Here is a 24,308-nt window from a genome sequence, read left to right as displayed (position 1 = left end):
TCAGCCTACAAATGACTGAACAGCTCTATCGGCAGCAGTAAAACATAAGGCATGGGCCATTATAAAGTATAAATCATTGCACTTTGTTGAATTATACCAGCTTTAAGCACTTTCAAAATAGTTTTGCATGAGGTAAGTGAAGTGAAGAATAGATGGCTAGTCATAAATTGATAAATCAATCTTACCTCCTGTGTTGAAGTTTTATCACACACAACAGTAAATGTTTCAAACAAAACCAGTTCTTTCCACAACGCTTGAGAAACACTGAACAGAACGTTAGAGTAAAAACTAGCTTCTGCTTTTTTATCTTCTTGTGTAATGTAAGAACAGATATTCCTTTACAGTAATTTAATCACGTTACACATCTGACTCTGATTTCACAAGATTTCTCTCTATATCATACAAACATAATTTTTTAAAAGAAATTAATACTATGTTCAGCGAGGATGCATAAAATTGATCAAAAGTGACAGTAAAGAGTGATTTCTGAAGGATCACGTGACACTGAAGACTGAAAACAAGATCAATAAACCTGTTAGAGAATGTCAGCATCTACATATATCCATGAACAGAGATATTGATCGCAAGTTTACCTGTTCTCCTCAAAGCGACTGATGAGGTTGGACACTAGGCCCTTCCCTATTGCTCCTCCTACTCCTCCTCCCTCCATGTTGGGACCGATGGGCGACGTTCCAGCAGCCAGAGGAAAGGAGACTTCCGTCACCGGACTCTGAAGGTGTGCTGGCTTAGGAGGCACTGCGGGAAAAGTGACAAAGAGGATAGAGATTATATTTAAATGCTAATGTAACAAGCCGATATTTACTGTACACAATCCAAGAATATCATTACACGGCCAGCGTGAGTGCAATCAGGTTCCACAATCGCCATTGTTAAAGGGATAGTTCACCCAAAAATGAAAATTCTGTCATTGACTACTCACCCTCATGCGATTCCAAACCCATTAACATTGATATTTCATCAAAAATATCATCATTTGTGTTCCGAAGATGAACGAAGGTCTTACGGGTTTGGAATGACACGAGGGTGAGTAATAATTGACAGAATTTTCATTTCTGGGTGAACTACACCTTTAAGTGTCTTGCTTGAGGGCAAACCCGCCCTGAGCTTTCACTGCAACTCAAACTGCATATAAGGAAGTGTAAAACAAAGTGTCCAAATAAAACATATATGTGGGAAAGCCCCTAATAGTGAAGTTATGTAAAAGGAAGCACTTGGTTTATTGCAGGGAGGGTAACTGTCCTGCAGCTTTTAGCTCCGAGCTCAATGAAAGACACCTGAATCAGCTAATCAAGGTCTTCAGACTCAATAGAAACTTCCAAGAAAGTGTGTTGGAACTAAACTCCAAGAGAAGGATTATACACCCATGGTTAGTGCTATTAAACTGGAAGCTGTAACTGTAATCATCACAAGGTGGCAGTGTAGATTTAGTATGTTGCGATGGAACCTGATAATGCCTGGCAAGGTGAGATGAAGTGCATCTGGAATCCAAAGAGTCTGTCTCTACCTGCGGTGAGCAAATCACAGCTAATCTAAGTCTGATGGGGTGGAGATATTGCAGAGCTCACGGCTCCATCCAGTCTGTCCCAATATAAATAGTGGCCACCCCTCTCATGTCACACATCTCTAATTCAGCAAGTGTGGTCTTTGAGGTTTATGTCAGTGGGCTTTTTGCCTTTAATTTTACACGAGAATACAGAGATACATAAAAAAACGGTTCTATGAAGGAGGAACTCTGTTCCGGCTCAATTCCTATCTTGGAAGCTTTTTGAAACCAACAAACATATCTGCAGTCAATGTTCAGAATACTTTTCAACAAATATGCAGAGCGATGACATAGTAGAATTTTAGGGTCTGTAATGATAGAGCTGACCTTTTAAAAAAAAAAAAAAAAAACCTAAAGAACTTTACTAATGTTTAACTGCTACTCTTATCACTAGGAAATCATTCACACTTTTCAAACAAGACAAGACAATCTGTTTAGTGATCGAGCTCCGGTTCAAGGACGCTCTGAGGGTGCCATAATTATTACAGCAGTGCTATTTCAGCATTAATCAGTAGCCATGCTGATTTGAATCAAGTTAAATGGTAACGTTAATTGTTCACGGCCTGTTTTAAAGGGAAAGATGTGTTTGTGTGTAAAATAATGTTATAGAAAGAGGTTTAACAATAATGCCATAGAAGAACCCTTTCTGGGTTCCCCATTTATTTCTTAGTGTAAAGAAAATTTTAATAATCTAAACAACATTTTTTACACTATAAGGAACCTTTTGTGCAATGGGAAGGTTCCAGGGATATTAAAAGGTTCTTCATGGCACCATAGATGATGGAAGACCACCGTAGATGGTTTAGCATGTACTTCTCGTACTTATTTAGCATGTACTTCTATGGAATTTTGGAAGGAGTTATGTGTGTGCATATTGTGTGCATATCTCCATACCTTGTGGTTTGGGATGCAGAGGTGGCCGTCGGCCTGAAACTCTTCCATTTACTCCAGTAAGGCTCTTATTGCTAAATCTGCATCCACGACTCAACTTCTCATTGTGATGACCTTGCTCATCAGGACTGTGGCTACCAACGGCTGCAGAGGAGAAAAGAAGGATGGGAATAAAGTTTGTTTTATCTAATTGCTGGGAAGCCATACTGTGGAAACTTCATTTGAGTAGCGAGAACATGCAGCACTAACAGTGTTCTGGAAAATACACTTTCTGTGCAGAAGTGAAATGCAAGAGGTCCGTTTTTTGTGATCCTGGTATCAGTCAGGGCTGGTATAAAAGTGGCCTTGAAACTCAAAGTTACTTAAACTTGAAACAAAGACTAAAAATAACCACAAGTTCCTCTGAGTCGTTTACGGAACAAACAAAGTGTGTCAGATTGTTTGGATGATAAATATTCAACCTATAAGGAAGCTTTTTATTTGTCTCAAACAAGACATTTTTCATGAAAAACAGCTAAGGCAAATACTGTAAGACATGCACGTATCTGTCGACGATGACAGCTGACCTTGAAAAGTTCCGATCTAAAAATGACACCGAAATGAATTTTTCATGTGCAACACAATGATCCGTCTTAGATGTAAAAAATAAAAAAAATAAAAACTGCATGAAAATGATCTTGGTTCCCACGCTGTATAAGAAAAGCTGCAAACTTTCCAAAACAAGAACAAAATATCAGTAGGCTATTTTTACTGCAAAAAATTAGACTAGAGATAAAATATGCTCTCATAAGTAACAATGAATCCAGTCAACATAAAACGGCTTTGCCTTTGCAAGAAAATGACTGGATCGCAAAAACATTCCTTGGCAGGAATATCAGGTTAAAAAAAATAAGAGGACCTGGTGATGTCATGCAAAAAGTAAAGTTATTTTAGAGGCGGAGCAAGTTGTTACTTGTTAATGAAAGATTTTGATGTTAAGATACTGTACCGTGTTAACGACAATTCCCCTTCAGATTTCCCCTTTCGTTTCCGTAATGTATTTTTATGTGAAGCGGGATATGCAACAAGAAAAAAAATTTAGGACAACAATTGATTCAATCTTGAATATTACATTCCAGCATGAAGCCAGACTAAAAGCAAGTTTTCAAAGCAAATGCAAGTATGCAGTCTCTATTAGCGAACACTATCTGCCTGTGTGGTGACGTCAACGTTGAGAAGGAAACGTTAAATTATTACATTTTGATGATTAAGTATAACAATGACATGCACCGATAAAAATGACATGCACCGATAAATCATTCACAATAAGACGAGGAACTAAACAGCGTTCATTTTTGTATGTTTGCTGGCATTAAACAAAGACTGTATACTGTACCGTTCAGTCATATTACTCTGAATGGGAGAAACTGCAACACAATACAGAGGAATAATTCCCGTTTTCTTAATAGCCAATCGCTAATCGGTTAAGTCATTGCATCACTACAGCTGCATAGACGCAGCCCACAGAAACAGTCAGTGTCCTGAAATGCACACTTGCGACTGTTCATGCGGATTGGCTTTATACCAACCGGAAATATGCAATTTTTAACTGTGTTTGAACATATGGAACCACATTTATAGGACAGTTCATGTGAGATTTTGTTGCTGAAATATTTCAATGCGAGTTTGACAAGAAGTTTTTGACATTTCGGCATTTCCCCAATTAGTTAGTCACAGTAGGCACTTGGTCTTGCATTCCTGACATAGCTGCCTGGAGGAGTTGCAAATATGGCCACAGAATAAACTGACTTTCCTCTAAAAGGACTGTGCTCTACCATACAACATGAAAGAAAATAAATGCATAAAGTTCGCAGACAAAATAAAATGCCATTGTAAGAACTGGCCACAATCACATCATTAGTGCACATTACAGTCAACACACACCACAGTCATAGCACACATTAAGACTATGTAGGTGCACACACCCACTGAAGGCTATGTAGGTGCAATCCTGGTTTAGATTCCTCTTTCAGGTTATTCTTCCTGTTTGGCCACTTCACATCCTGTATTTACCTCACAACAGAAGGCCTATTCACACCAAAACGATAGCTATAGCAATACATATAACAATAATTAGTGTCCACACCTACGGCCCATATCATTTTGTTTATTAAAAGTGTGCACTGCAGTTATATTGCCTTCTGCTTTAAATGCTCAAGTTCTTTAAAGTCAGGTGGATTCTGATTGACTGTCAATGTTTTTATCATTCATCAGCTTAAAATAACTGATTCCAACGATATCGTTCCTGTGTGTCGTTATCGTCATAGTGTTGTGGACTTCCTTATTCTCATAGAATTAAGGCCCGTTCACAAAAAGGACGATAACTATAAAGTTACTATAAAATTAGCATCCACACCAACGGATGACAATGCTCTGTTTATTACAGAGCATATTACGCTACAGTTATGTCATCTGCCGTTTTAAATGCTTAAGCTCTTTAAAGTGGATTCTGATTGTCAATGTTTTATTTTTCATCAGCATCAGAAAAAAAAAAAAAAAAAGAGTATCTTAAAAGTAATTCAAATGATATTTTTCTCTGTGCCATAACCGTTATAGTTGCAGAGTGGACTTCCCTATTCTCACAGAATTAGAATGATTATTACAAGTTCATAGTTATAGTTATCAATAAAACTATCGTCACTGGGATGAACGGGGCTTTAGACTAAATGAAACCAAAGAGTGCAGCATCACATAAAGTTAACCTCTCCAAAATTTCTTAAGCTCACTTGTTGACTCATTACCAGAATATCTCAATATCTTTTCGAAAGTTTCATTTTGAGTCCATAAGCGTAAAATACACAAGTACACACGACATGAAGTTATTTTGAAAGTCTGGAGCTCCTTTTCTGAGAATTCCTTATTTGGGTGCAATAAACAGGACACCCAAGTTTGTCACTTTCCTCTGTACACCATCTTGTTACAGGCACTCATGCAAATGATGTCTTGCCCATGTCTTGTTAAATTAGAGCATGGGGATGTTAATGCATTAGGAAGCACAAAGAGAGGCTTTCTATGTCCTTCCTAACTTCATCTGGCCCCCTTTTCTTCACTGCAAACATCTTAGGCCAATAGGCTGCATGGGACTGTCCATGTCTGAGGATGAATGATGCTGTTGTGCTGGAAGTAAATATATGGTAGTGGTGGTGGTGATGGTGTGACAGCTTCATGTGTGATTGGTCCATTCATCTCAGTTCTGGCTCAGTTTGTAGCCAGGATTGAAACAAGCTTTCTTTTACGAACCAGAAAATGCCTCTAAATGCCTGCATTTCACTGATATCAGAAAGTTTCAGTGTCTAAAATAAATATTTTTGTAATATCCTCAAGGCCATCTAACACTTACTTAGAATTTGTATTTATTGCCTGTGTGTGCATAATTACTTTTTCTGTATATGAACAAACCCCTAAGCTTGTGTGTTAAACTTTGACCCCTAGCAACCATCAAAAACATCGTAACACTGCGACAGTGAGTTTTGAATGGGCAAGCACCACTAACGTTTCCATAAAAATTGGGTTTGCATTAATTTATACATAAAAGAGCTACAAAAGAGACAATAACAGTACTTTCTTACTAAGTGTCAAAATACCTCCAGAAACATGCAGAAATTGTTGGTATATAATTCGGACTAACATTGAGCGTTTTCACACATTCAGTCTTATCGGTACGTTCATCAACATTTTTCTATTTAGAGGTCCTGTGTGATGAGGGCCAGCTGTCAAAATGAAGAAGTTGCAACATTACAGGAAAAGATCTGATGCGGTGTGTGAAAAACACTACATGTACAAGGTTAGATTATTGACTAACAAAAGAAGTATGCTGTCAAACTGTTTGAAACAAAGCTCTAAAGGATGCCATTTAGTTGTAAACCTGTCAGGCAGGGTTCGAAAATTATAATAATGTATGCTGTGGAAAAAAAAGTAATCAAACTGGATAAATGCTGAAATGAAAAGCTTTTCTTTATCCGAGCAAATGAAGAAATTATTCGAAAGATTACTGGTAGAGTTAAAGATTCTCTTAGTAAAATCAGACCATTTGTCTTACTGAAATTCTTTCACTATCAGTCGATTACTATTTTTAACCTTTATACCAATGACTTTTCCGCTGAAATTGTTTAAATGCCAATTCCGTCAAATAGCTACAGTTTTAGCAGAATTTTGGTGCTGATGTGTGAATGGTATATGAATAAAAGACTGAAAGCTGCTGCAGATGTGGTAGATCTTGCATGAAAAAATTTGATGTGTGAACGTGGCTATTGTTTACCTGTTTATATAAGCATACTGCATCTGCCTAACAAAACAATGAAAGCAACCTCAGGTCAATAATGTACCTCATGGCATGGCCTTGCTCAGACTATATAATTGGCCTCTGAGTTACCATGGCAACTTCTTCCCAAAATCCTCTAGCAGATGAAATTGAAACACATCATAACAGAGAAACACCTGCGTGCAGATCCATTAGAAATGTCTCGCTGGGTTTTTGCAGCTATAATGAGTAGAAAAGTGAGCTAGGTTGATATCAAACCATGTGTGGTCTAGTGAATGTAAACTATGATAATAATTGCTGCTAAAATGTTTGCATGGGAAAAAGTACAAATCTTCCGCATTCTCAGTCTAAAACACAGGCGTGTGCTAACTTTGGCATTCCTGGCTAAGTATAGAAAGGGGGAAAAAAGTCTGTGGTTTGACCTGACATATGCAGTAAGCCCAGTTCAAGATAATGGCTTAAAATCAACATCTGAGTTTAATAACATCAGTTTGTTCCAGTAAAAAAGTCTCTAAAACCATTCCAGATGCGTTTACATTTATGTACACGGAAATTTCACACATAGAATCCAGTTACAACATAAATCAACCTTAATTTGAATAGTACAATTTACATATTGTATATTTGAATATAGCTGCACTTTGGTACTGTACGATCAATAAAATCCTTGTGGGAAAATACCAACCAATACAGAACAGATAAGAACAGCTCATTTAGTTTGCACAACGAGGTGGGAACTGACCATAAGGAGCAGGATTAGTTAGCTAAAGTTTTCAGAGCTTGTCATGCAACAGAGGAACAAAGACAGTCAATTCATAAACGTGAAGGAAGTTAGAAATGCACATATGTTAAATGCATTTCCTTAAACATGCGATGGTGCCAGAAGGAAAAAGCTAACTAACAAGACTGAAAAATGTGAACTGCTTGAACTTGTTTATACATGTTTGCAAACAAACCCATGAGAAATTAAAAAATAAAGCAGACGCGGTGACCAAATGTCTGAGACAAATTCTTATTCTGATTGCAATTACTCTATAACACAACCTTTAATTTTCAAAAGTAACCACTTTCACAAAGAAAGAATAACTAATTTGTGCGTAAATACATAAAAGCTCTTCCAGCATCCTCACTAATGTGATGTTGCCAAGTTTAATTATACAGTCACATCTAAACAGACCAAGTTAAGCAATAAACAGCAGACTAGCAGTGGTAAGATTGTGATCATTGTCAAGCCAAAGTAATCTCACCTTCTGTCCGTTAAAATGAGGGCAAATAATCCCAGTACAATGAGACAAAAATAAGAACAGTTTTCTTCATTCAAGCCTTCCGGTCCTCTATAAACCACAGACTGACTGAAACTCTGCCACAAAGACGTGAGGAAACAGCCCCTCCCTCCAAACACATGCGCACGCACACACACACACACACACACACACACTGCACACTCAAGCCAAAAACTGGTGAAGGCCACTTACATTCATTGTGCACAAAATACACTTGTATGTTACAATGTACATAATGCTGTGTGTTAATGACATTTCTGCACCTCGAAATGATAAATTCATGATTGTCTTTTTATATATATCCACCATTGTCATAACCAAAAGTCTGCTATATATTATTTGTAGTAAATATAAAAAAATCTAAATATATATATATGTATATATGCGAATATGTGGTTTGAAGTATTAGCATATATCATACAATTTTTACAATATATTTTCATTATTTTCATAGTTTATATAATATAAATAAAATTATATATATATATATATATATATATATATATATATATATATATATATATAATAATTTATATTTATATTTATTTGTTGCATTGCCATTTATTGCAAAGCCATTCTTTAAAAATTCTCCTTGTATGTTCTGGAGAAGGATACTTGTGAGGGTGAGTAAATAATAACATTTTTGCGTTGACTATAAAACCTTCACAGCACAGTCCAGTGTGAATATTGTTGCATTTCTGAATGGAGTGGAAATCTGAGTTTGACTGTAATGGTAAGACAAGTGATTAAATAATTTCATGGTATAAATGAGGAAGAAATTTCATAGACTTTAGTCAGAATGGACGACATACTGAATTTTACGTGGAAGAAAACAAGGCTGTGTGAGTCTTTCTTTATAATGGCCTGCACTGTGAAAAGGTCATAGATCAGACGTCATTTTCAAAACTGTTCTGTAGAGTTTTTGTCTCCTGTAAGTTTTCTGGAAAGCTGAACAATCGGCATGTTGTTAAAAAGCAGTACAATCCATTGAACGCATTGTGCTTCTATCTCTCACAACCTCATTTTCATTCCTGTAAAAAATGAAATATGGCAGAACCCCTACTAAGGTCTCTGGTGCCCTCTCAACAGCCTCGAGCAGCATCAGTCTCATTCCAAACCCTCTCGGCACACAAAAACTCTCATGTTACAAAATACTGAGAGGAAAATTCTAATGGACTCAGGATAAACAGGCTAAAATTAAATGGAGCTCTTACTTTAGAGGCACAGATTGAATGGCAATCATTCAAGGGCAGGAAATGATAAATGGACACACACAAGTAGTCTTGAACATGTAAACTGCATGCAAAGCCACATCTTGCAAGTTTATTAAACTGTTTACCAGATTCCACTGCAGATCTGATTTACTTTAATCTCATTTTCGACATCGAGTGCAGACAGAGAAGAGACCTGAGCATCTGGTGTTGCACAACCATCTTGACACATCCCAGACAGCCACAACTCAACCCAAACCTGAAGTTTGTGTAAATGCCCTTTCTGTTGGCATGCAGTTAATGAAGTCAAATTTTCATATTCTGCTTGGAACACTTCCGGTGTCAATTTGAAGCTACTTTTAGTATTTCCTCCTTGGAGGCTCACAGACATGACATCTGAACATCAACCTGCCATAGCAACAGTATCTACAACAATCAATCGAGCTGTCAGTGTATAACCTATGACGTAATGATCTAGGCAGGTCAGGTGGGAAAAGAAAAACATTATCAGTTTGTCTTGGTGCAATATAAAAATGACTTATAAATAAAGTTGTAAATAAAACAGTTTATTTAAGTACAATTTCTGAATTAAAATTGTATCTGGACTAATTTTTTCCCAGTGTACGATTAGTGACTTGTTGTATTAAACATATATAAAGTTTAGCACTATATGTGAAGAGTTTATTTGCAAAAACAGATAACTCCATTTTTTCAAAAATCATGAATCATAACCCAACTGCAGTTTGATTGAGATTAATTGGAATGCACAATGAAAAAATATGATTTTTGGAAATTGTTAAAAACGGAGTTATCTGTTTTTGCAAATGAACTTTATATGCACACTACTGTTTGAACGATTGGGGTCAGTACGATTTTTAAAAAACTACCCACTAGCAAGTTAAAAAGTAAATCTACTATTATTAGGAAATATTATTACAATTTAAAATAACTGTTTTCTATTTTAATATATTTTAAAATGTAATTTAATTATTTGGTGGCAAAGGCGAATTTTCAGCAGCACATGATCTTTCAGAAATCATTTTAATATGCTGATTTGGTGCTTAAGAAGCATTTCTTATTATTATTATCAATGTTGACAACAGTTGTACTGTTTTATATTTTGTGTAAAGTGTAATACATTTTTGTTCAGGATTCTTTGAGTAGAAAGAGAACAACATTTATTTGAAATAGAAACCTTTTAAAACATTAAATGCTTCCTTGCTGAATAAATATAAATTTTAGTGCTGTCAAACGATTAATCGCGATTAATCACATCCAAAATAAAAGTTTTTGTTTACATAATATGTGTATGTGTACTGTGTATATTTATTATGTATATATAAATACACACACATACAGTAAATATTTTTTAAAATATTGACATGTATATATTTATATTCTTATATTTTATATTATATATAAATACATTTAACATATAAACATAGCATTTTTTCATAAATATATACATGCACATGTTTGTATTGATCTATACATAATAAATACACACAGTACACACACATATATTATGTAAACAAAAACTTTTATTTTGGATGCGATTAATCGCGATTAATCGTTTGACAGCACTAATTAATTTCTTTTTTTTTTTTAAATCTAACTTTTTAGTGGTATGTAATCTATATATAGTATGTGATGGTTCAAAAAACTTTACAAAGTATCTAAGCAACCACTCAACCACTATAGGTCAAATCCTCAGAACCAAAACCACACCATTAACCACCTGGTTATAAGTTTAGGTTATAAGATCACATAAAGGTGAAGTTCTCATATAATCAGCTCAGTGATCTCTCTTACATTTGGCATTATCATAAGTCTACAATTGAAATAAGCTCTGTACAGCATTCCCGTATCGCTTAAACAAGTCTGACCAGCACAACTACTATAAAGACCTGTCACCACAGACCTCTATTTGTATTCCCAAATACAGTCTGGAGAACAAAAGCTTTCTAGGTAATATCGATCTAACAAATGAAAGCAAAAGTTGACGAGGCCTTTGTTTACACACAGAGACACTTACAGCACAATGTGTATTCTTGTTTTTGAATTTAAGCGTAATTTATTGAACACACTTATCAAAAAAAAAAAAAAAAATTCTTTCATGTAAAGTTTTTTTTTTTTTTTTTAAATAACATTTTGTAGATTAAATGGTTTCTATTCGTGTGGTGTTGTGCTGGGTAGCTCACCTTTTAAATTCATTGGTCCAGTGATCATTCCCCACATAATTGTACATTAAACATCAAATATGGTCTGATATAACTACAAAATTCTCCAAATTGTTCTTCATGTTAACCTTCTTCCATCAAGAGAAATAAAAGAAAGCATAGAAAACATAGAAAACAATGCTCGGTGAAAAAACAAGGGTGATCAGACTAAAATCTGAGGCTGATGGATCTTTGACCACATTGCATGTACAGTAAGTGTGGCTCAGTCATGCCCATTCTTAAAGTCTTAAAACTACTATTACATAACATAAAAAGGATCTCTTATCTCTTACAGCAAATCATAAATCCAACTGCTCGCAGCTACAGGTTTTTAGAAAAGATTCAATCTGACACACCATACATGCATCATTCAACAACTCCAGTAAATGGTAGACTCCCAGGGATCAGAACTTGAAGTCTTATCAAATGGAGAAAGGAATAGACAGATTAGGAAGCAGAGGAAGAGAGGGATGTTGTCCACCTTTGTTCTGAGCGATCTTCACCCCAACACAAGGCTCCTCTTCCTCAGATTGTTTGGAGGGAAAGCAGCTGGGGTTGCCAGCTTTATCTGAAAGACACCAAGAGATATATTTAGTTAGTTTTATTCTCTGCACTTTTTTTTTTGGTAGTTTCCAGAAAGTATTTTGAGTTGTTTTCATGATCCTAAATTATGTAGATACAGATGGAAACTGAGACGGATAAAGATACATAGAGAAATATGTGGGTGGGCTAAAAATAAGAACAGGAAGAGATCTGCAAAAATTAGTGCTAAATGGTAAATGACACTAAAACATTGGTTTTAACAGAGAGTTTGTCCTGCTATCAGCCTCAAATCTTACGGAAAGACTTTTCATTAGATGTTGGAAGATGCCTTAAGGATTTGATCCCATTTAGGCACTGTCCTGTTGGAATACAAAAGGACCTTTTGCAAAATATACGAAGTTGGAATTTTAAAATAATGCACGACTGCAAAAACAAATAAATAAATAAAATAAAATAAATAAATAAATAGACTTTTTAAAATTTAAATGACTTAAAAGGGATAGTTCACCAAAAAATGAAAATTTGATGCCCTTACCCCCAGGGCATCCAAGATTTTTAACTCAAACCGTTGCAGTCTGTCAGTCATATAATGGCAGTCAATGGGCTCCACGGCTTTGAGAGTCAAAAAAACATACACAGACAAAACCAAATGTCTATGTTGTCCATGTATGTTTTTTTGACTCTCAAAGCCGTGGAGCCCATCGACTGCCATTATATGACTGACAGACTGCTTGAGTTAAAAATCTCCGTTTGTGTTCTACTGAAGAAACAGTCACCTACATCTTGGATGCCCTGGGGGTAAGCAGATAAACATCAAATTTTCATTTTTGGGTGAACTATCCCTTTAAATTAGATAAATTATACAAATTATATAATTTATACAAAATTGGGAGCTTAAAATAATATCACAATACAAAAAGGCCTAAATAAATTCTAAAAATGTATACATTTTATACAAAGTTAGAAGTGTAAATTAATGCCACAATAAACAAACACATATATAAATAAATAGGCTTAATTTAATTATATGAAATCTTAGAATTTATACAGATTTTAATCTTAAAATTTCATAGTGCAAACTAAATAAATAAAATAAACCTCATTTAATTATATGAAATTCTATAGGCTAATGTATATGAAGTTGGAAGCTTCAAATGATGCAAATTAATAATGCAAAATAATTAAGTAAATGATCATAATGTGTATGCAAAATATAATTTTTCCCTTAAAAGTTAAAACATACGACTGTACTATGCATAATAGTATAACTGCAGAACAACTGAAGTAGATAAATGTCTTTTGGATGATAAAAACAGCAGAAGGAGCAGAAGGTCTGTGTGTGAATAGAGAGGATGAGAGAACATTAATCCAGCATTTGTAGCAAAACAAAAGAAAAGTAAATCTCCAGAGACTCGCCAGTAATTAATTCTGCTGTAATATCTAGGGCATGTGAGAGCTGTGTTAATGTACTCTATTTCTAACGCACATAAAAGATGAAAGCCAATCGGTAAACAAGTGGCATGTGGTCGCCAATTGTACACACGTGTGCACGAAGGCACACACTGACACACATGCAGCTTATAAAGCACACAGCTAAAAATATAAAATATAAAAGAGACCACACTAATAACGTTACGCTACTGAGAGAAAACTACAGAGAATAGGGAAGTAAAGAGAGACGAAATGCAGTGATGAATGACAGATAACTCATTGAATAAAGTGAGAATGTGACAAAACAGTCAGTCAGTTCAACATACAGTGAAATAAGTTTAAAGTAAGTTACATTTCGAGTGGGACAGGGTGTGTGTTTTATCCTGGATGTGAGATTAAAGCAAGGCTTTTTCCTCGCACCATCTGGAGCCCTTGTGACAGAAGGATCTGGTGTCCCCCGCACACTCAAACGTGCACACATGCTCACATAATAGCCATTTTTAATAGCAGCTTTACAAAAAACACATTCTGTAAGCTAACACAACAACCACAACAAACAAACTTAACGAAGATAAAAGAGGGGGCTGGTGGGACCCTATATGAAACCTTTTTTATGAGCTACCAAATATAGATTCTCAAAAAACACTGCGAAATGGGTTACTGGGATGTATAGAGCTGGATAACCATGCATAGATGTTTCCATGACACCTCAGTTAAACCGTTTCCTCGTTTAGAAACACAAAATACAGCCATCTTTCATCTGAACACAAAGGAAAATAGCAACGACATGTTTTATGAGGTTATTTATGATCCTGTGTAGATGTAATTTAGCATTTATGTGGAGCCCTTGTTAGAGCATTAGAGGAGATGCGCCATGAATCATGTTCACAGTCGAGTGGCCATTATAATTGTAAATATTGTGGTTTCCAATAGGCAGTGAATTATGGATCTGGTCGATGCAAGCATAAAGACTTCCCTTAATCAGGCTCAATCAACTTCCAGTATGTACGCCTGCATTTAATGTATTTGTAACCAACTAACAGAACAAACAGAACACTAAACTGAATTATGATGCTCGAATGGTTCATCACATCACATCGATTTAATATTGACACGGTAAACTAAGACAGCCAAAACCTTGTAAATATAGTAACCAATTTCTACCAAAATACAACAGCAGCTATTGTCATTATTACTGTAAAAAATTTATACAAGATCTCATCTACACAGTGTAAGAAGCTTTCAGAACATTCTTGATTGTTTGGCTTATTTTGATTTATTTATTTTTTTGGATGATACCAAGGATTAATCCAATTTACCACAGCTTTATTGTAGAAATATTTAATATTAATAAAGGCAGTATTAATAACTGACCACAAACTGCAGCTTCTTATATGTGCAAGTCATATTTCACCAAAAAAATCAAAAGGAAAAACATCAATCAAATTTTGCAGAGAGAAAACTAAGCTTTTTTTTAGCATTATATATACACTTGAATGTATCATAATTCTCCATTTTGGGGTGATATATGGCCTGGACACAATTTTTGACCTGCTGTGTGAAATTCACCTGTTCATACATGCTAGAATTTACAGCAAACTCTCCACAGATTTAAAACGCATACCAACAGATATGTAAATGATCTGTTTGTGTGTTATTAAGAAAATTCTGACAAAAAGCATCTCTCTATCTGACTGTAAAATCTGCAAAAGTAAAAAAAACAAGACTGTTACATATCATAAGTACAATGTGGGATCTTGGCACGAATATATGTGAGCTGAAGTGCATGTAATTTGATGCATAAGGAAACGCACTAAAAAAAAAGAAGAGAAAAATACCTGTTCTGCTCTTGGTTCTCCTGTTTGTCCTGGTCTGCGTTTTTCTCACATTCCTAAGATGTTTCTCCATCTTAAGCAGACATCATTATGCTAAGCAAATGCAACTCGTTTTACAAGTGACACTCAACAAACAGCTGCAAAAATTTTTTTTTGTCCTTCCTGTGTTTGTGTCTCACTCCTTCCCCTCACTGGTCACAAAACCAGTTTCCCAGCCAATGTGAGAAGCAGGACACGGACTATGAGTGACTGTTCATTCCAACAACAACATAGACACTATAAACACCAGCTTAGATGACACACCATGCTACCAACCCGTCCAGAGAAAAAATTAAATAAAGGCAACTGCAGTAAAATACCCCTATGTGCAGTCCAAAAGGATCCAACTATTTCCTCAATTTTTAATCTGCAAAATGTTGTGTGTGCATGAATGTGCTGTCTGTTGGCGACTAGAGAATAATTTACAGGCATTGATAAAAGCTGCTGAGTGAGAGATCAATGAGAATAAAGTCTAAATGTGTAGTCAAAGTCTTTCATCGCTCTAGTCTCTCTTTGTCCCAGTGTGAACAGAACTATGGGAATGTGTAAAACTTTACTTATGGGCCTTAAAAATAATTATAGCAGGAAATGAATGGATGCTACACTTTCAAAACTCACAATCTTAGACTTTGTCTGCCACTGAATTTTCAGCATGCTGCCTGAGCCTCACATAATTCTGCAACCCTTGATTAGGTATGAGCCTCTCTTCTGTTTTTGAGCTTGTTTTTATGTAATTTTCCTTCAGCACAGTTCTGCTTTTTGCTTCTTGCGTGTGCATGATTAACTTCACAACTGAAAGCAGTCACATGCTAGACATTGAGAAGCAGATAAAACATTTCTGTGCACCTTTTCGCAGGACAAGACAGTGTGGGTGGCAGTGTGGTCATCATTTATAGACACAAGCAAGACTGTGTAGAGGGACGCCACCACCCTTAGGTGAGAAAAATGACAAATGAGAACACATTAATGTCAATTGTTCCTCCCACACAAAACAGACTTTGCTGTAAAAAGTCCCCTTAGAAGCTTTTGAGTGATCTCAATAATAATTGAGCTAAGAATCGGCTAGATAATAATGTTTGTAATCAAAAATTTTTTTAATTTTTTTTTTTCAATTTATTTATGCTCACAAAGGCTGCATTTATTTGATCAAAAATAAAGAAATAAATGCAACCTTGATGAGCATTAAGAGACTTCTTTCAAAAACATTAAAAACCTTAATTATTCCAAACTTAGAACTAGTGTAATACTAGTGTAATAGTAAAAGTTGTCTCTTTTTTTCCTCAGCTTATGTCTATATTTTATGATAAACACCTCAGACAAAGTTCATCCTTAAAAAGAGACACAGAGAGATTGACATAAAGTGCTTGAACCGAGGTGCTAAAGCAGTCTTAGCCGTCTGTGATGGTTACTACATATGTGTTATTTAGCACATTAATGAGTCTTAACACTCTCCTGATCCTGTAAAGAGATACTTCTCTGCTTAATCTGATAGTCATGTGGTGTTTGCTGGTGTCTGGATACTGATCACACACCTATCACACACACAGATCTCCGCCTGCTTCCATGAAGCACCCTGACCTGTTTCCACATCCATCTGTTTCTGCATCTGTGTCTGCATTCACATTAATGTGGCTGATTCACCCCAGGATTGCTCATCGCTGTGACTCCAGCACAAAAAATTTTACTTAAATGTGTTATTGCTCTAGGTTTTACACAAAAGCACCGTTCAAATCCACCCACGTACAGACACACTGCTGCTTCAGTGTCTGCAGAGTTAAATATGCATCTCTCTAGACAAAATGTCACACATAAACATGCTCTAATATACAAAACAGCAGGTTTCTATTCAACACTATAGTTAAAAGACTAAACCGTACAGTCTTCTGCAATAAACCTAAAGAGCTTCAAGAGCCACAGCCCTTCTCGAATGTGGTCAGCAGCGGCGATCTATACATGTGAAGAAACACCACTGACCTGAGTCTTCGTCGGATTGGAGACAGCAGCTGTGTGTGTGTGTGTGAGATTTCCACTTCAATTCAGTTCCGTCGTTCTTATCCAGAGAATCGCGCCAGACTGAACAGCCCTCTCATGAACCCTCCCTCTCTAGCCGTGCCACCACACACTCTGCATCCTTCATCCATCCATCCTTCCTCCCTCTCTCTCTCTCTCTCTCTCTCTCTGTCTCTACACTTGCTTTACTGCTCCTCCTCCTCCTTCTATTCCCCCTCGCTTGCTTCCCCCGCACACTGTGTTTTCCGCTCAGCCTCTGTTTTTCTCTCCACCGAGGATAATCACATTCCAGAGGAGGGACAGCATATGGCAGGGAAACGCCACACGCTCTTGTCTGTCCGTCTTTATGTGCCAATGTGTGTGTGTTGCATGGACAATTACCCCTATTGTGCTCCCGGAGGGGTGGACCAACAAACGGGGTGGGGGCGGGGGGGTTGGGATAAAGGGCTGGGGTGCGGCTCAAAAGATAAAACTAGAGGAATATTGATGAGTGGGTATGATATTTGGAGAATGCCAGCTTTTCTCCTCTGATAGGCTGGGTCACTGGAGTCCACGTATCGCTGTAATTCAGCGGAGGGGTGAAAATGAGGCTGATGCTATTGGAGGGCACGCACTGGTCATGTGACGAAAGGAAAGGGCCACATGGGAGACTGAGGAGGAATACAGATGAGTCAGTGATTTGTGGGGGAAGGGGGTGGATGGCACTGTCATCACCTACAATATTCTCACACTTTCGGATGATAAAACAATAGGGAATAGGGAAAATGTAACTCTTCTCTACACAAAAACAAAGTACTGTGGTAATAAAATGGGTTTTTGGATTGGGTATTCTTGACATAGGCCTACCATGTGAAGGTTTATGAATATGGTCATCATTTAGTGTCATGATACACAGTATATACGGTATATATCAAAGTATAGTATTATGTTACAATGATACGGCCACAGTATATTGATAAGGGATCTTCACTCCTTGCAGATATTCAAAATCTCAAGTTATTACAAACACAAAATTAATGGTGCTCAGAATAAAAGAAACAAAAACATGAAATACTGTATTTTTTTTTTGTGATAACATTTGATTTTCAGAAATTAATAATAACTATTATAGTTATTTAATTAAATAATAATTTAGTAAGTAAAGTATTTTGTGTTTGTGTGTGTGTGTGTGTGTGTGTGTATGTATATATATATACAGTGGTGTGAAAAAGTGCAGCAACAACTGCAATCAAGCGTTTGCGATAACTGGCAATGAGTCTTTCACATCGCTGCGGAGGAATTTTGGCCCACTCTTCTTTGCAGAATTGTTGTAATTCAGCCACATTGGAGGGTTTTCGAGCATGAACCGCCTTTTTAAGGTCATGCCACAGCATTTCAATAGGATTCAGGTCAGGACTTTGACTAGGCCACTCCAAAGTCTTCATTTTGTTTTTCTTCAGCCATTCAGAGGTGGACTTGCTGCGGTTCCTGCTGCAGAACCCAAGTTCGCTTCAGCTTGAGGTCACGAACAGATGGCTGGACATTCTCCTTCAGGATTTTCTGATAGAGTGCAGAATTCATGGTTCCATCAATTATGGCAAGTCATCCAGGGTCTGAAGCTGCAAAGCAGCCTCAGACCATCACACTACCACCACCATGTTTAACTGTTGGTATGATGTTCTTGTTATGAAATGCTGTGTTGGTTTTTACGCCAGATGTAACGGGACACACACCTTCCAAAAATTCAACTTTTGTCGCAACAGTCCGCAGAATATTTGCCCAAAAGTCTTGGGGATAATCAAGATATTTTTTAGCAAATGTGAGACGAGCCTTTGTGTTCTTTTTGGTCAGCAATGGCTTTTGCCTGGGAATTCTCCCATGAATGCTGTTTTTGCCCAGTCTCTTTCTTATTGTTGAATCATGAACACTGACCTTAATTGAGGCAAGTGAGGCCTTCAGTTCTTTAGATGTTGTTCTGGGTTCTTTTATGACCTCTTGGATGAGTCGTCATTGCGCTCTTGGAGTAATTTTGGTAGGCCGGCCACTCCTCGGAAGGTTCACCACTGTTCCAAGTTTTCTCCATTTGTGGATAATGGCTCTAACCGTGGTTTGCTGGAGTCCCAAAGCCTTAGAAATGGCTTTATAACCCTTTCCAGACTGATACATGTAAACTGTTTTGTTTCTCATCTGTTTATGAATTTCTTAAGATCGCGGAATGATGTGTTGCTCTTTAAACATGCTTCACTTTGTCAGACAGGTTCTATTTAAGTGATGTCTTGATTCAACAGGTCTGGCAGTAATCAGGCCTGGGTTTGGCTAGTGAAAATGATTTAATAGGAGGGGGCAATTAATTCCCTTAATAAATGAAATCATCATTTAAAAACTGCATTTTGTATTTACTTGCATTATCTTTGCGTAATATTAAAATTTGTCTGATGATCTGAATCTTTTAAGTGTGACAAATATGCAAAAAAATTAAAAATCAGGAAAGGGGCCAAGACTTTTTCACACCACTGTATATGTATGTATATATATATATATATACACACACACATACATACATGCATACAGTGGTGTGAAAAAGTGTTGGCCCCCTTCCTGATTTTTAAATTTATTTACACACACACACACACACACACACACACACACACACACACACACACACACACACACACACACACACACAAACACCAAATGTGTCCATGCTAAGGATAAAGGATAATTAATATCAACATTATCTGACTACCACCAATGATTTTTATTTTAATTTCTAAAGGTTTTTTTTTTTTTATTCAGAAGCTGTATATGCTCTCTACAATCTTGATGGCAATAAATGTAATTTACTTTCTGTTTTTTACATTTACAGAAAATCAGATTGTGTACTGGGTCACAGAACAGCATTATAAAGCAATGATGCCAAAAAGGAAACTAAATTAAGCCTTTAAAAAGTGCTAGCCACATTTTTTCACTTCTCATTTGTTTTTAAAATATGTTTTTAAATTTGCTTTGTTATTTATTCTGGTTTCTGATTCTGAAAGTTGCTCTATTATCATCAGTAAACCAAGCCTAATAGCCTGAGGTGACCGCGTCATACCGAATTCCCAACATGCCTTCAAATGTACACACTCACAATCACACTTCAACATTTGACTATAAGCCTCATAATTATTTCTGTCATATGCCTCGGTGTGATGACCCTCGTGCTAATTCAATCAGTCAGGCTAAACACTCCTGACCTCTTTCAAGTCACACTTCTTCTTGTAGTCCCTTTCTGTTTTCAATCATTCGTCTGACTTCTCACTCCTCACACGCAAAATGATCGCCACCATTCTTGCCTTTTGACAACTACACTTTATTAAGGCCACATCATAGCAAACGCACATGACACATTTCTCGTCTCCCCCACTCCCAGCTCCCTCACGCTCCTGCCCTTATCTCCTCATTCCATCAATACATGTTCAGTGCTCTCCTCCCCCTACATGACTTGTTGTAAATGAAGCCTCAGGCCATGTCTTTTACACTGCCATTATTCCCTATCGATGCTTCTGAATGATCCTTTGACATACTGTTATATAGTCGACATGATTTAGTCCACAATAAGTGTACTAATATATTCAATAGGCCTCATAGAATCTATAAATAAAAATATAGAATTGTAATAATCTAATCTTTTGAATGTATATTATTATACTACTTATATATATATACATATGTATATAATCTCAATTTTTGTATTTTTTATATATATTATTATTTGTGTTTTTGTCTATCCTTCCATGCATCCATCCATCCATCCATCCACCCAAGATCATGCAAATGAAACCAGCAAAATGAGTTTATACCTGAGAAAATGGCTTATCTGAAGAAAAACGTGGTATTTAAAAAAAAATTTTTTTCCACCTAAATGAGTCAAAACTTTTCTAGCTTCAATTCTAGCTCTCTAAATAAACTCTAGCCTCCTAATCTTGTTATATATGAAACCCTGAAGGGTTGGTATTTCTCAACCATATTATTATCATATAGACAAATATATTAATACATTTTAATAAACTGCAAGTACGTATAAGAATGAACAAAAATGGGGCAAATGTATGAACTATATGCAAATAAATGTTTTAAGACCTAAAATCTTGGACTTAAGTTCAAATAACACTTTTATATCTGAGCAAATTGCTTATCTGAAGAAAACACGGTAAAGAAAAAAAGAGAAAAAAAAGGTCTTCTGTTTTTGATTTTTTCCACCTGGATGAGTCAAATCTGGCAGGAAATGCTTGCTCAACCGCACAATATTGAAATAACTGAAACCCTGAAGGTTTGGTGTTTTTCAGAATGTAAACCCAGGAGATGAAAGAGATATATGTTTTAATAAAAAGTGCTTTTAAGGTTATATGATACAGTATATCTTTCTTACACATTTGCCATATATTTTGCATATTTTTTTGAAAGTCATGAACCAGTTTTTTTCAGTCCTTTAAAGATCAAATCTAACTAAACCAATCAATCCATTCATCTGTCATCTCATCTATCTAGTGTGTTCATGGTATTGATACAGATAGGAAATGACTTGGGTCACTGAATCTGTAAACTGTACTACTGTACAGACTTAATGAGGGCAGGTGTGGGTGTTTGTGTTTTTAAAATGCTTTTCTCAAAAGTTACAATTTGACCTTCTTCAGAAACATAACTGCTAAAGAATAAAATGTAAACTGTGACACACAATAACACTAGGCAGACTTTAAAACACAATCACACATACAGTAAAACACACAAATCCACAGTCTTACAGTAAAATTTTTTAAAAAGTAAAAATTTAAGAATGGAAAGAACCTATTATTATTATTATTGAGAAAAAACCTCTTCCTGTCCTTGTTATAAACTCACAGCACCACCAAAATACCATCTCAGCGTGCATAACAACACAAACACGCTCGTTCAGATTTCCTGTCAGACAGCTTTGTGTGGGTGTGAGTCCTGAAAGCTGACGAAAATGTTCCTCATTGCTGTCCAACTTGGCTCAGTTAATATCAATAGACATTTGAAGGGAAAATAGAGCTGACACTCGCTACGTAGCTATTCTCCTCTTTAAGAAATAGTGTAATTAATAAACAAATCTCATTTGTACTAGTCACACACACACACACACATGCATACAATATAAGACACACTTGGAGAACAAGTAGCCTACACACAGACAAAGCAGCACACACTTGTCACTTATTTTGGGCACTGAGTTTTGTGAAGCATTCTTTTATAATGACTATGTGAAAAGCAGTGCAGCGACTTCACAGGCTTCTGTACATGTGTCAAAGCACCACTGCCCCCTGCTGGAAAATCAGGCTCATTTGTTTGTTTTCATATTTTTAAATCACAGTAATAAAATGAGACTGTATATAGTAAGTATTAAATAAGTATTAGGTTTTAAAAGTATTAAAAAATAAATGTATATGAATTATGCATATAAAAGTTAAACAATGAGAATAAGTGAAAGAATACATACATTAAGCAAGTATATAAATGTAAAAATGTATAGAAAATGATTGCAAAAAGAAAATGATTGCTGGGAAAAAAAAGAGGAAGACTTAATTCCAGAAGGGACTTCCATGCATATTGCACTTCAGCACAAATGTATAACAATTGCGAGTTATAAAGTAATAATTGTGAGATATAAAGTCGCAATTCTGAGAAATAAAGTCAGAACTGCGAGATATAAACTGATTTAGTTTATATCTTGCAATTCTGACTTTAAAACACGCAACTGCGAGTTATTAAGTCAGAATTGTGAGATATAAACTCGCAATTCTGAGAACATATCAAGTCTTTTTCCCCCCTCAAAATTTTACTTTATAACTCACAATTGCGAATTTGTATCTCACAATTCTGAGAAAAAAAGTCAGAATTGCGAGATATAAACTCGCAACTGTGAGAAAAAAAGTCACAATTGCGAGTTTGTATCTCGTAATTTTGGGGAAAAAAGTCAGAATTGTGAGATAAAAAGTCGCAATAACCTTTTTTTATTTTTTATTCAGTGGCGGAAACAGGCTTCCATACAAATGTCATTACAAAAAACAACAACACCAACAACAAAAAAACACTCAACACAGTGTAACAATGAAATCAGAAAGAGACAGAGCAAAAGGAAAAGAGGAGGAAGCTCTCAAAATGGGGTGTCATCATGGCTCAGGAACTATGAAGGGAAGTTGTATGGGAAGGATATGAAGTCATTATTCAGGTGCATGAAACAAGTTTTTAAAAAGCAGAGAGCAGCCCTCCCTCCAGCAAAACATTTGCATTTGTGGTTGACCACACATTTGAAAGCATCCTAAACACTGTAACAATGTCAACAGAGCATACTGACCATCGATCTTTTTAAACGGCCTTGGATCCATTTCTTTTCTCCAAAGACTAAGCCTTGTCAAGCCAACCCACAGGATGATTTAATATTTGATTTAAAGCTAAAAGGTATTTAAAAATCAGGGCTGACATGACTACAGATGTATTCAGTAAAGGGAAAGAACTACTAATCCCAGGAACCACTGGGGATGATGTAATAGAATTAGTGATGATGGTACAATATAAAACTTCGTAAATGTATTTATTTATTTTTTACCAACTACATTGCAAAATATTTAAATACAAACAAATATTGAAACATAATACTACACAAGTTGTTTGAAAGTCTAATCTAGTCTCTATTTATATAATTCACAATGCTTTAGGTGTGGATAGATTGGGTTCCACTTCTCTGATTGGTGGATCTAATTTAAAGGAATAGTTGCCCGAAAATGAAAATTTGCTTAAATATTACTCACTCTCAGGCCATCTAAGATGTAGATGAGTTTGTTTTTTCATCGGAACAGATTTGGACAAATTTAGCATTAGCTCACAAGCCAATTAATTGATCCTCTGCAGTGAATGGGTGCCGTCAGCAAGAGAGTCCAAACAGCTGATAAAAATATCACAATAATCCACAAGTAATCCATGTGACTTCAGTCCATCAGTTAGT

General features: G+C 36.0%; 1 protein-coding gene and 1 long non-coding RNA gene across 8 annotated transcripts in view; one reads left to right on the top strand and one right to left on the bottom strand.

Annotated features, from left to right (window-relative positions):
• The window catches only part of fgd4a (FYVE, RhoGEF and PH domain containing 4a), a 47,013-nt gene that overhangs the window by 13,179 nt on the left and 9,526 nt on the right, over positions 1-24,308 (bottom strand). For 3 of the 7 annotated variants that reach the window (XM_058750729.1, XM_058750731.1, XM_058750732.1), the window contains exons 2-4: positions 11,950-12,036; positions 2,459-2,599; positions 594-756 (exon numbers count right to left, since the gene is read on the bottom strand). In XM_058750729.1, the coding sequence (XP_058606712.1) occupies positions 594-756; positions 2,459-2,599; positions 11,950-12,036 (391 nt within the window). Of the gene's footprint in view, positions 1-593; positions 757-2,458; positions 2,600-8,002; positions 8,107-11,450; positions 11,880-11,949; positions 12,037-15,280; positions 15,432-17,290; positions 17,699-24,308 lie in introns of those variants that run through there. The other 4 variants (XM_058750734.1, XM_058750730.1, XM_058750733.1 and 1 more) reach the window with 4 other exon arrangements.
• LOC131524022 (uncharacterized) lies at positions 15,706-17,280 on the top strand. Its single transcript, XR_009266907.1, has 3 exons — positions 15,706-16,009; positions 16,173-16,252; positions 16,864-17,280. It is a non-coding gene; the product is annotated as an uncharacterized LOC131524022 (long non-coding RNA).

Source organism: Onychostoma macrolepis, chromosome 18 (genome assembly GCF_012432095.1).
Source record: "Onychostoma macrolepis isolate SWU-2019 chromosome 18, ASM1243209v1, whole genome shotgun sequence".
In the NCBI taxonomy this organism is placed as follows: Eukaryota; Metazoa; Chordata; class Actinopteri; order Cypriniformes; family Cyprinidae; genus Onychostoma; species Onychostoma macrolepis.
Note: the sequence above shows the minus strand (reverse complement) of the source record. Positions and strands in the feature narration are given on the sequence as shown.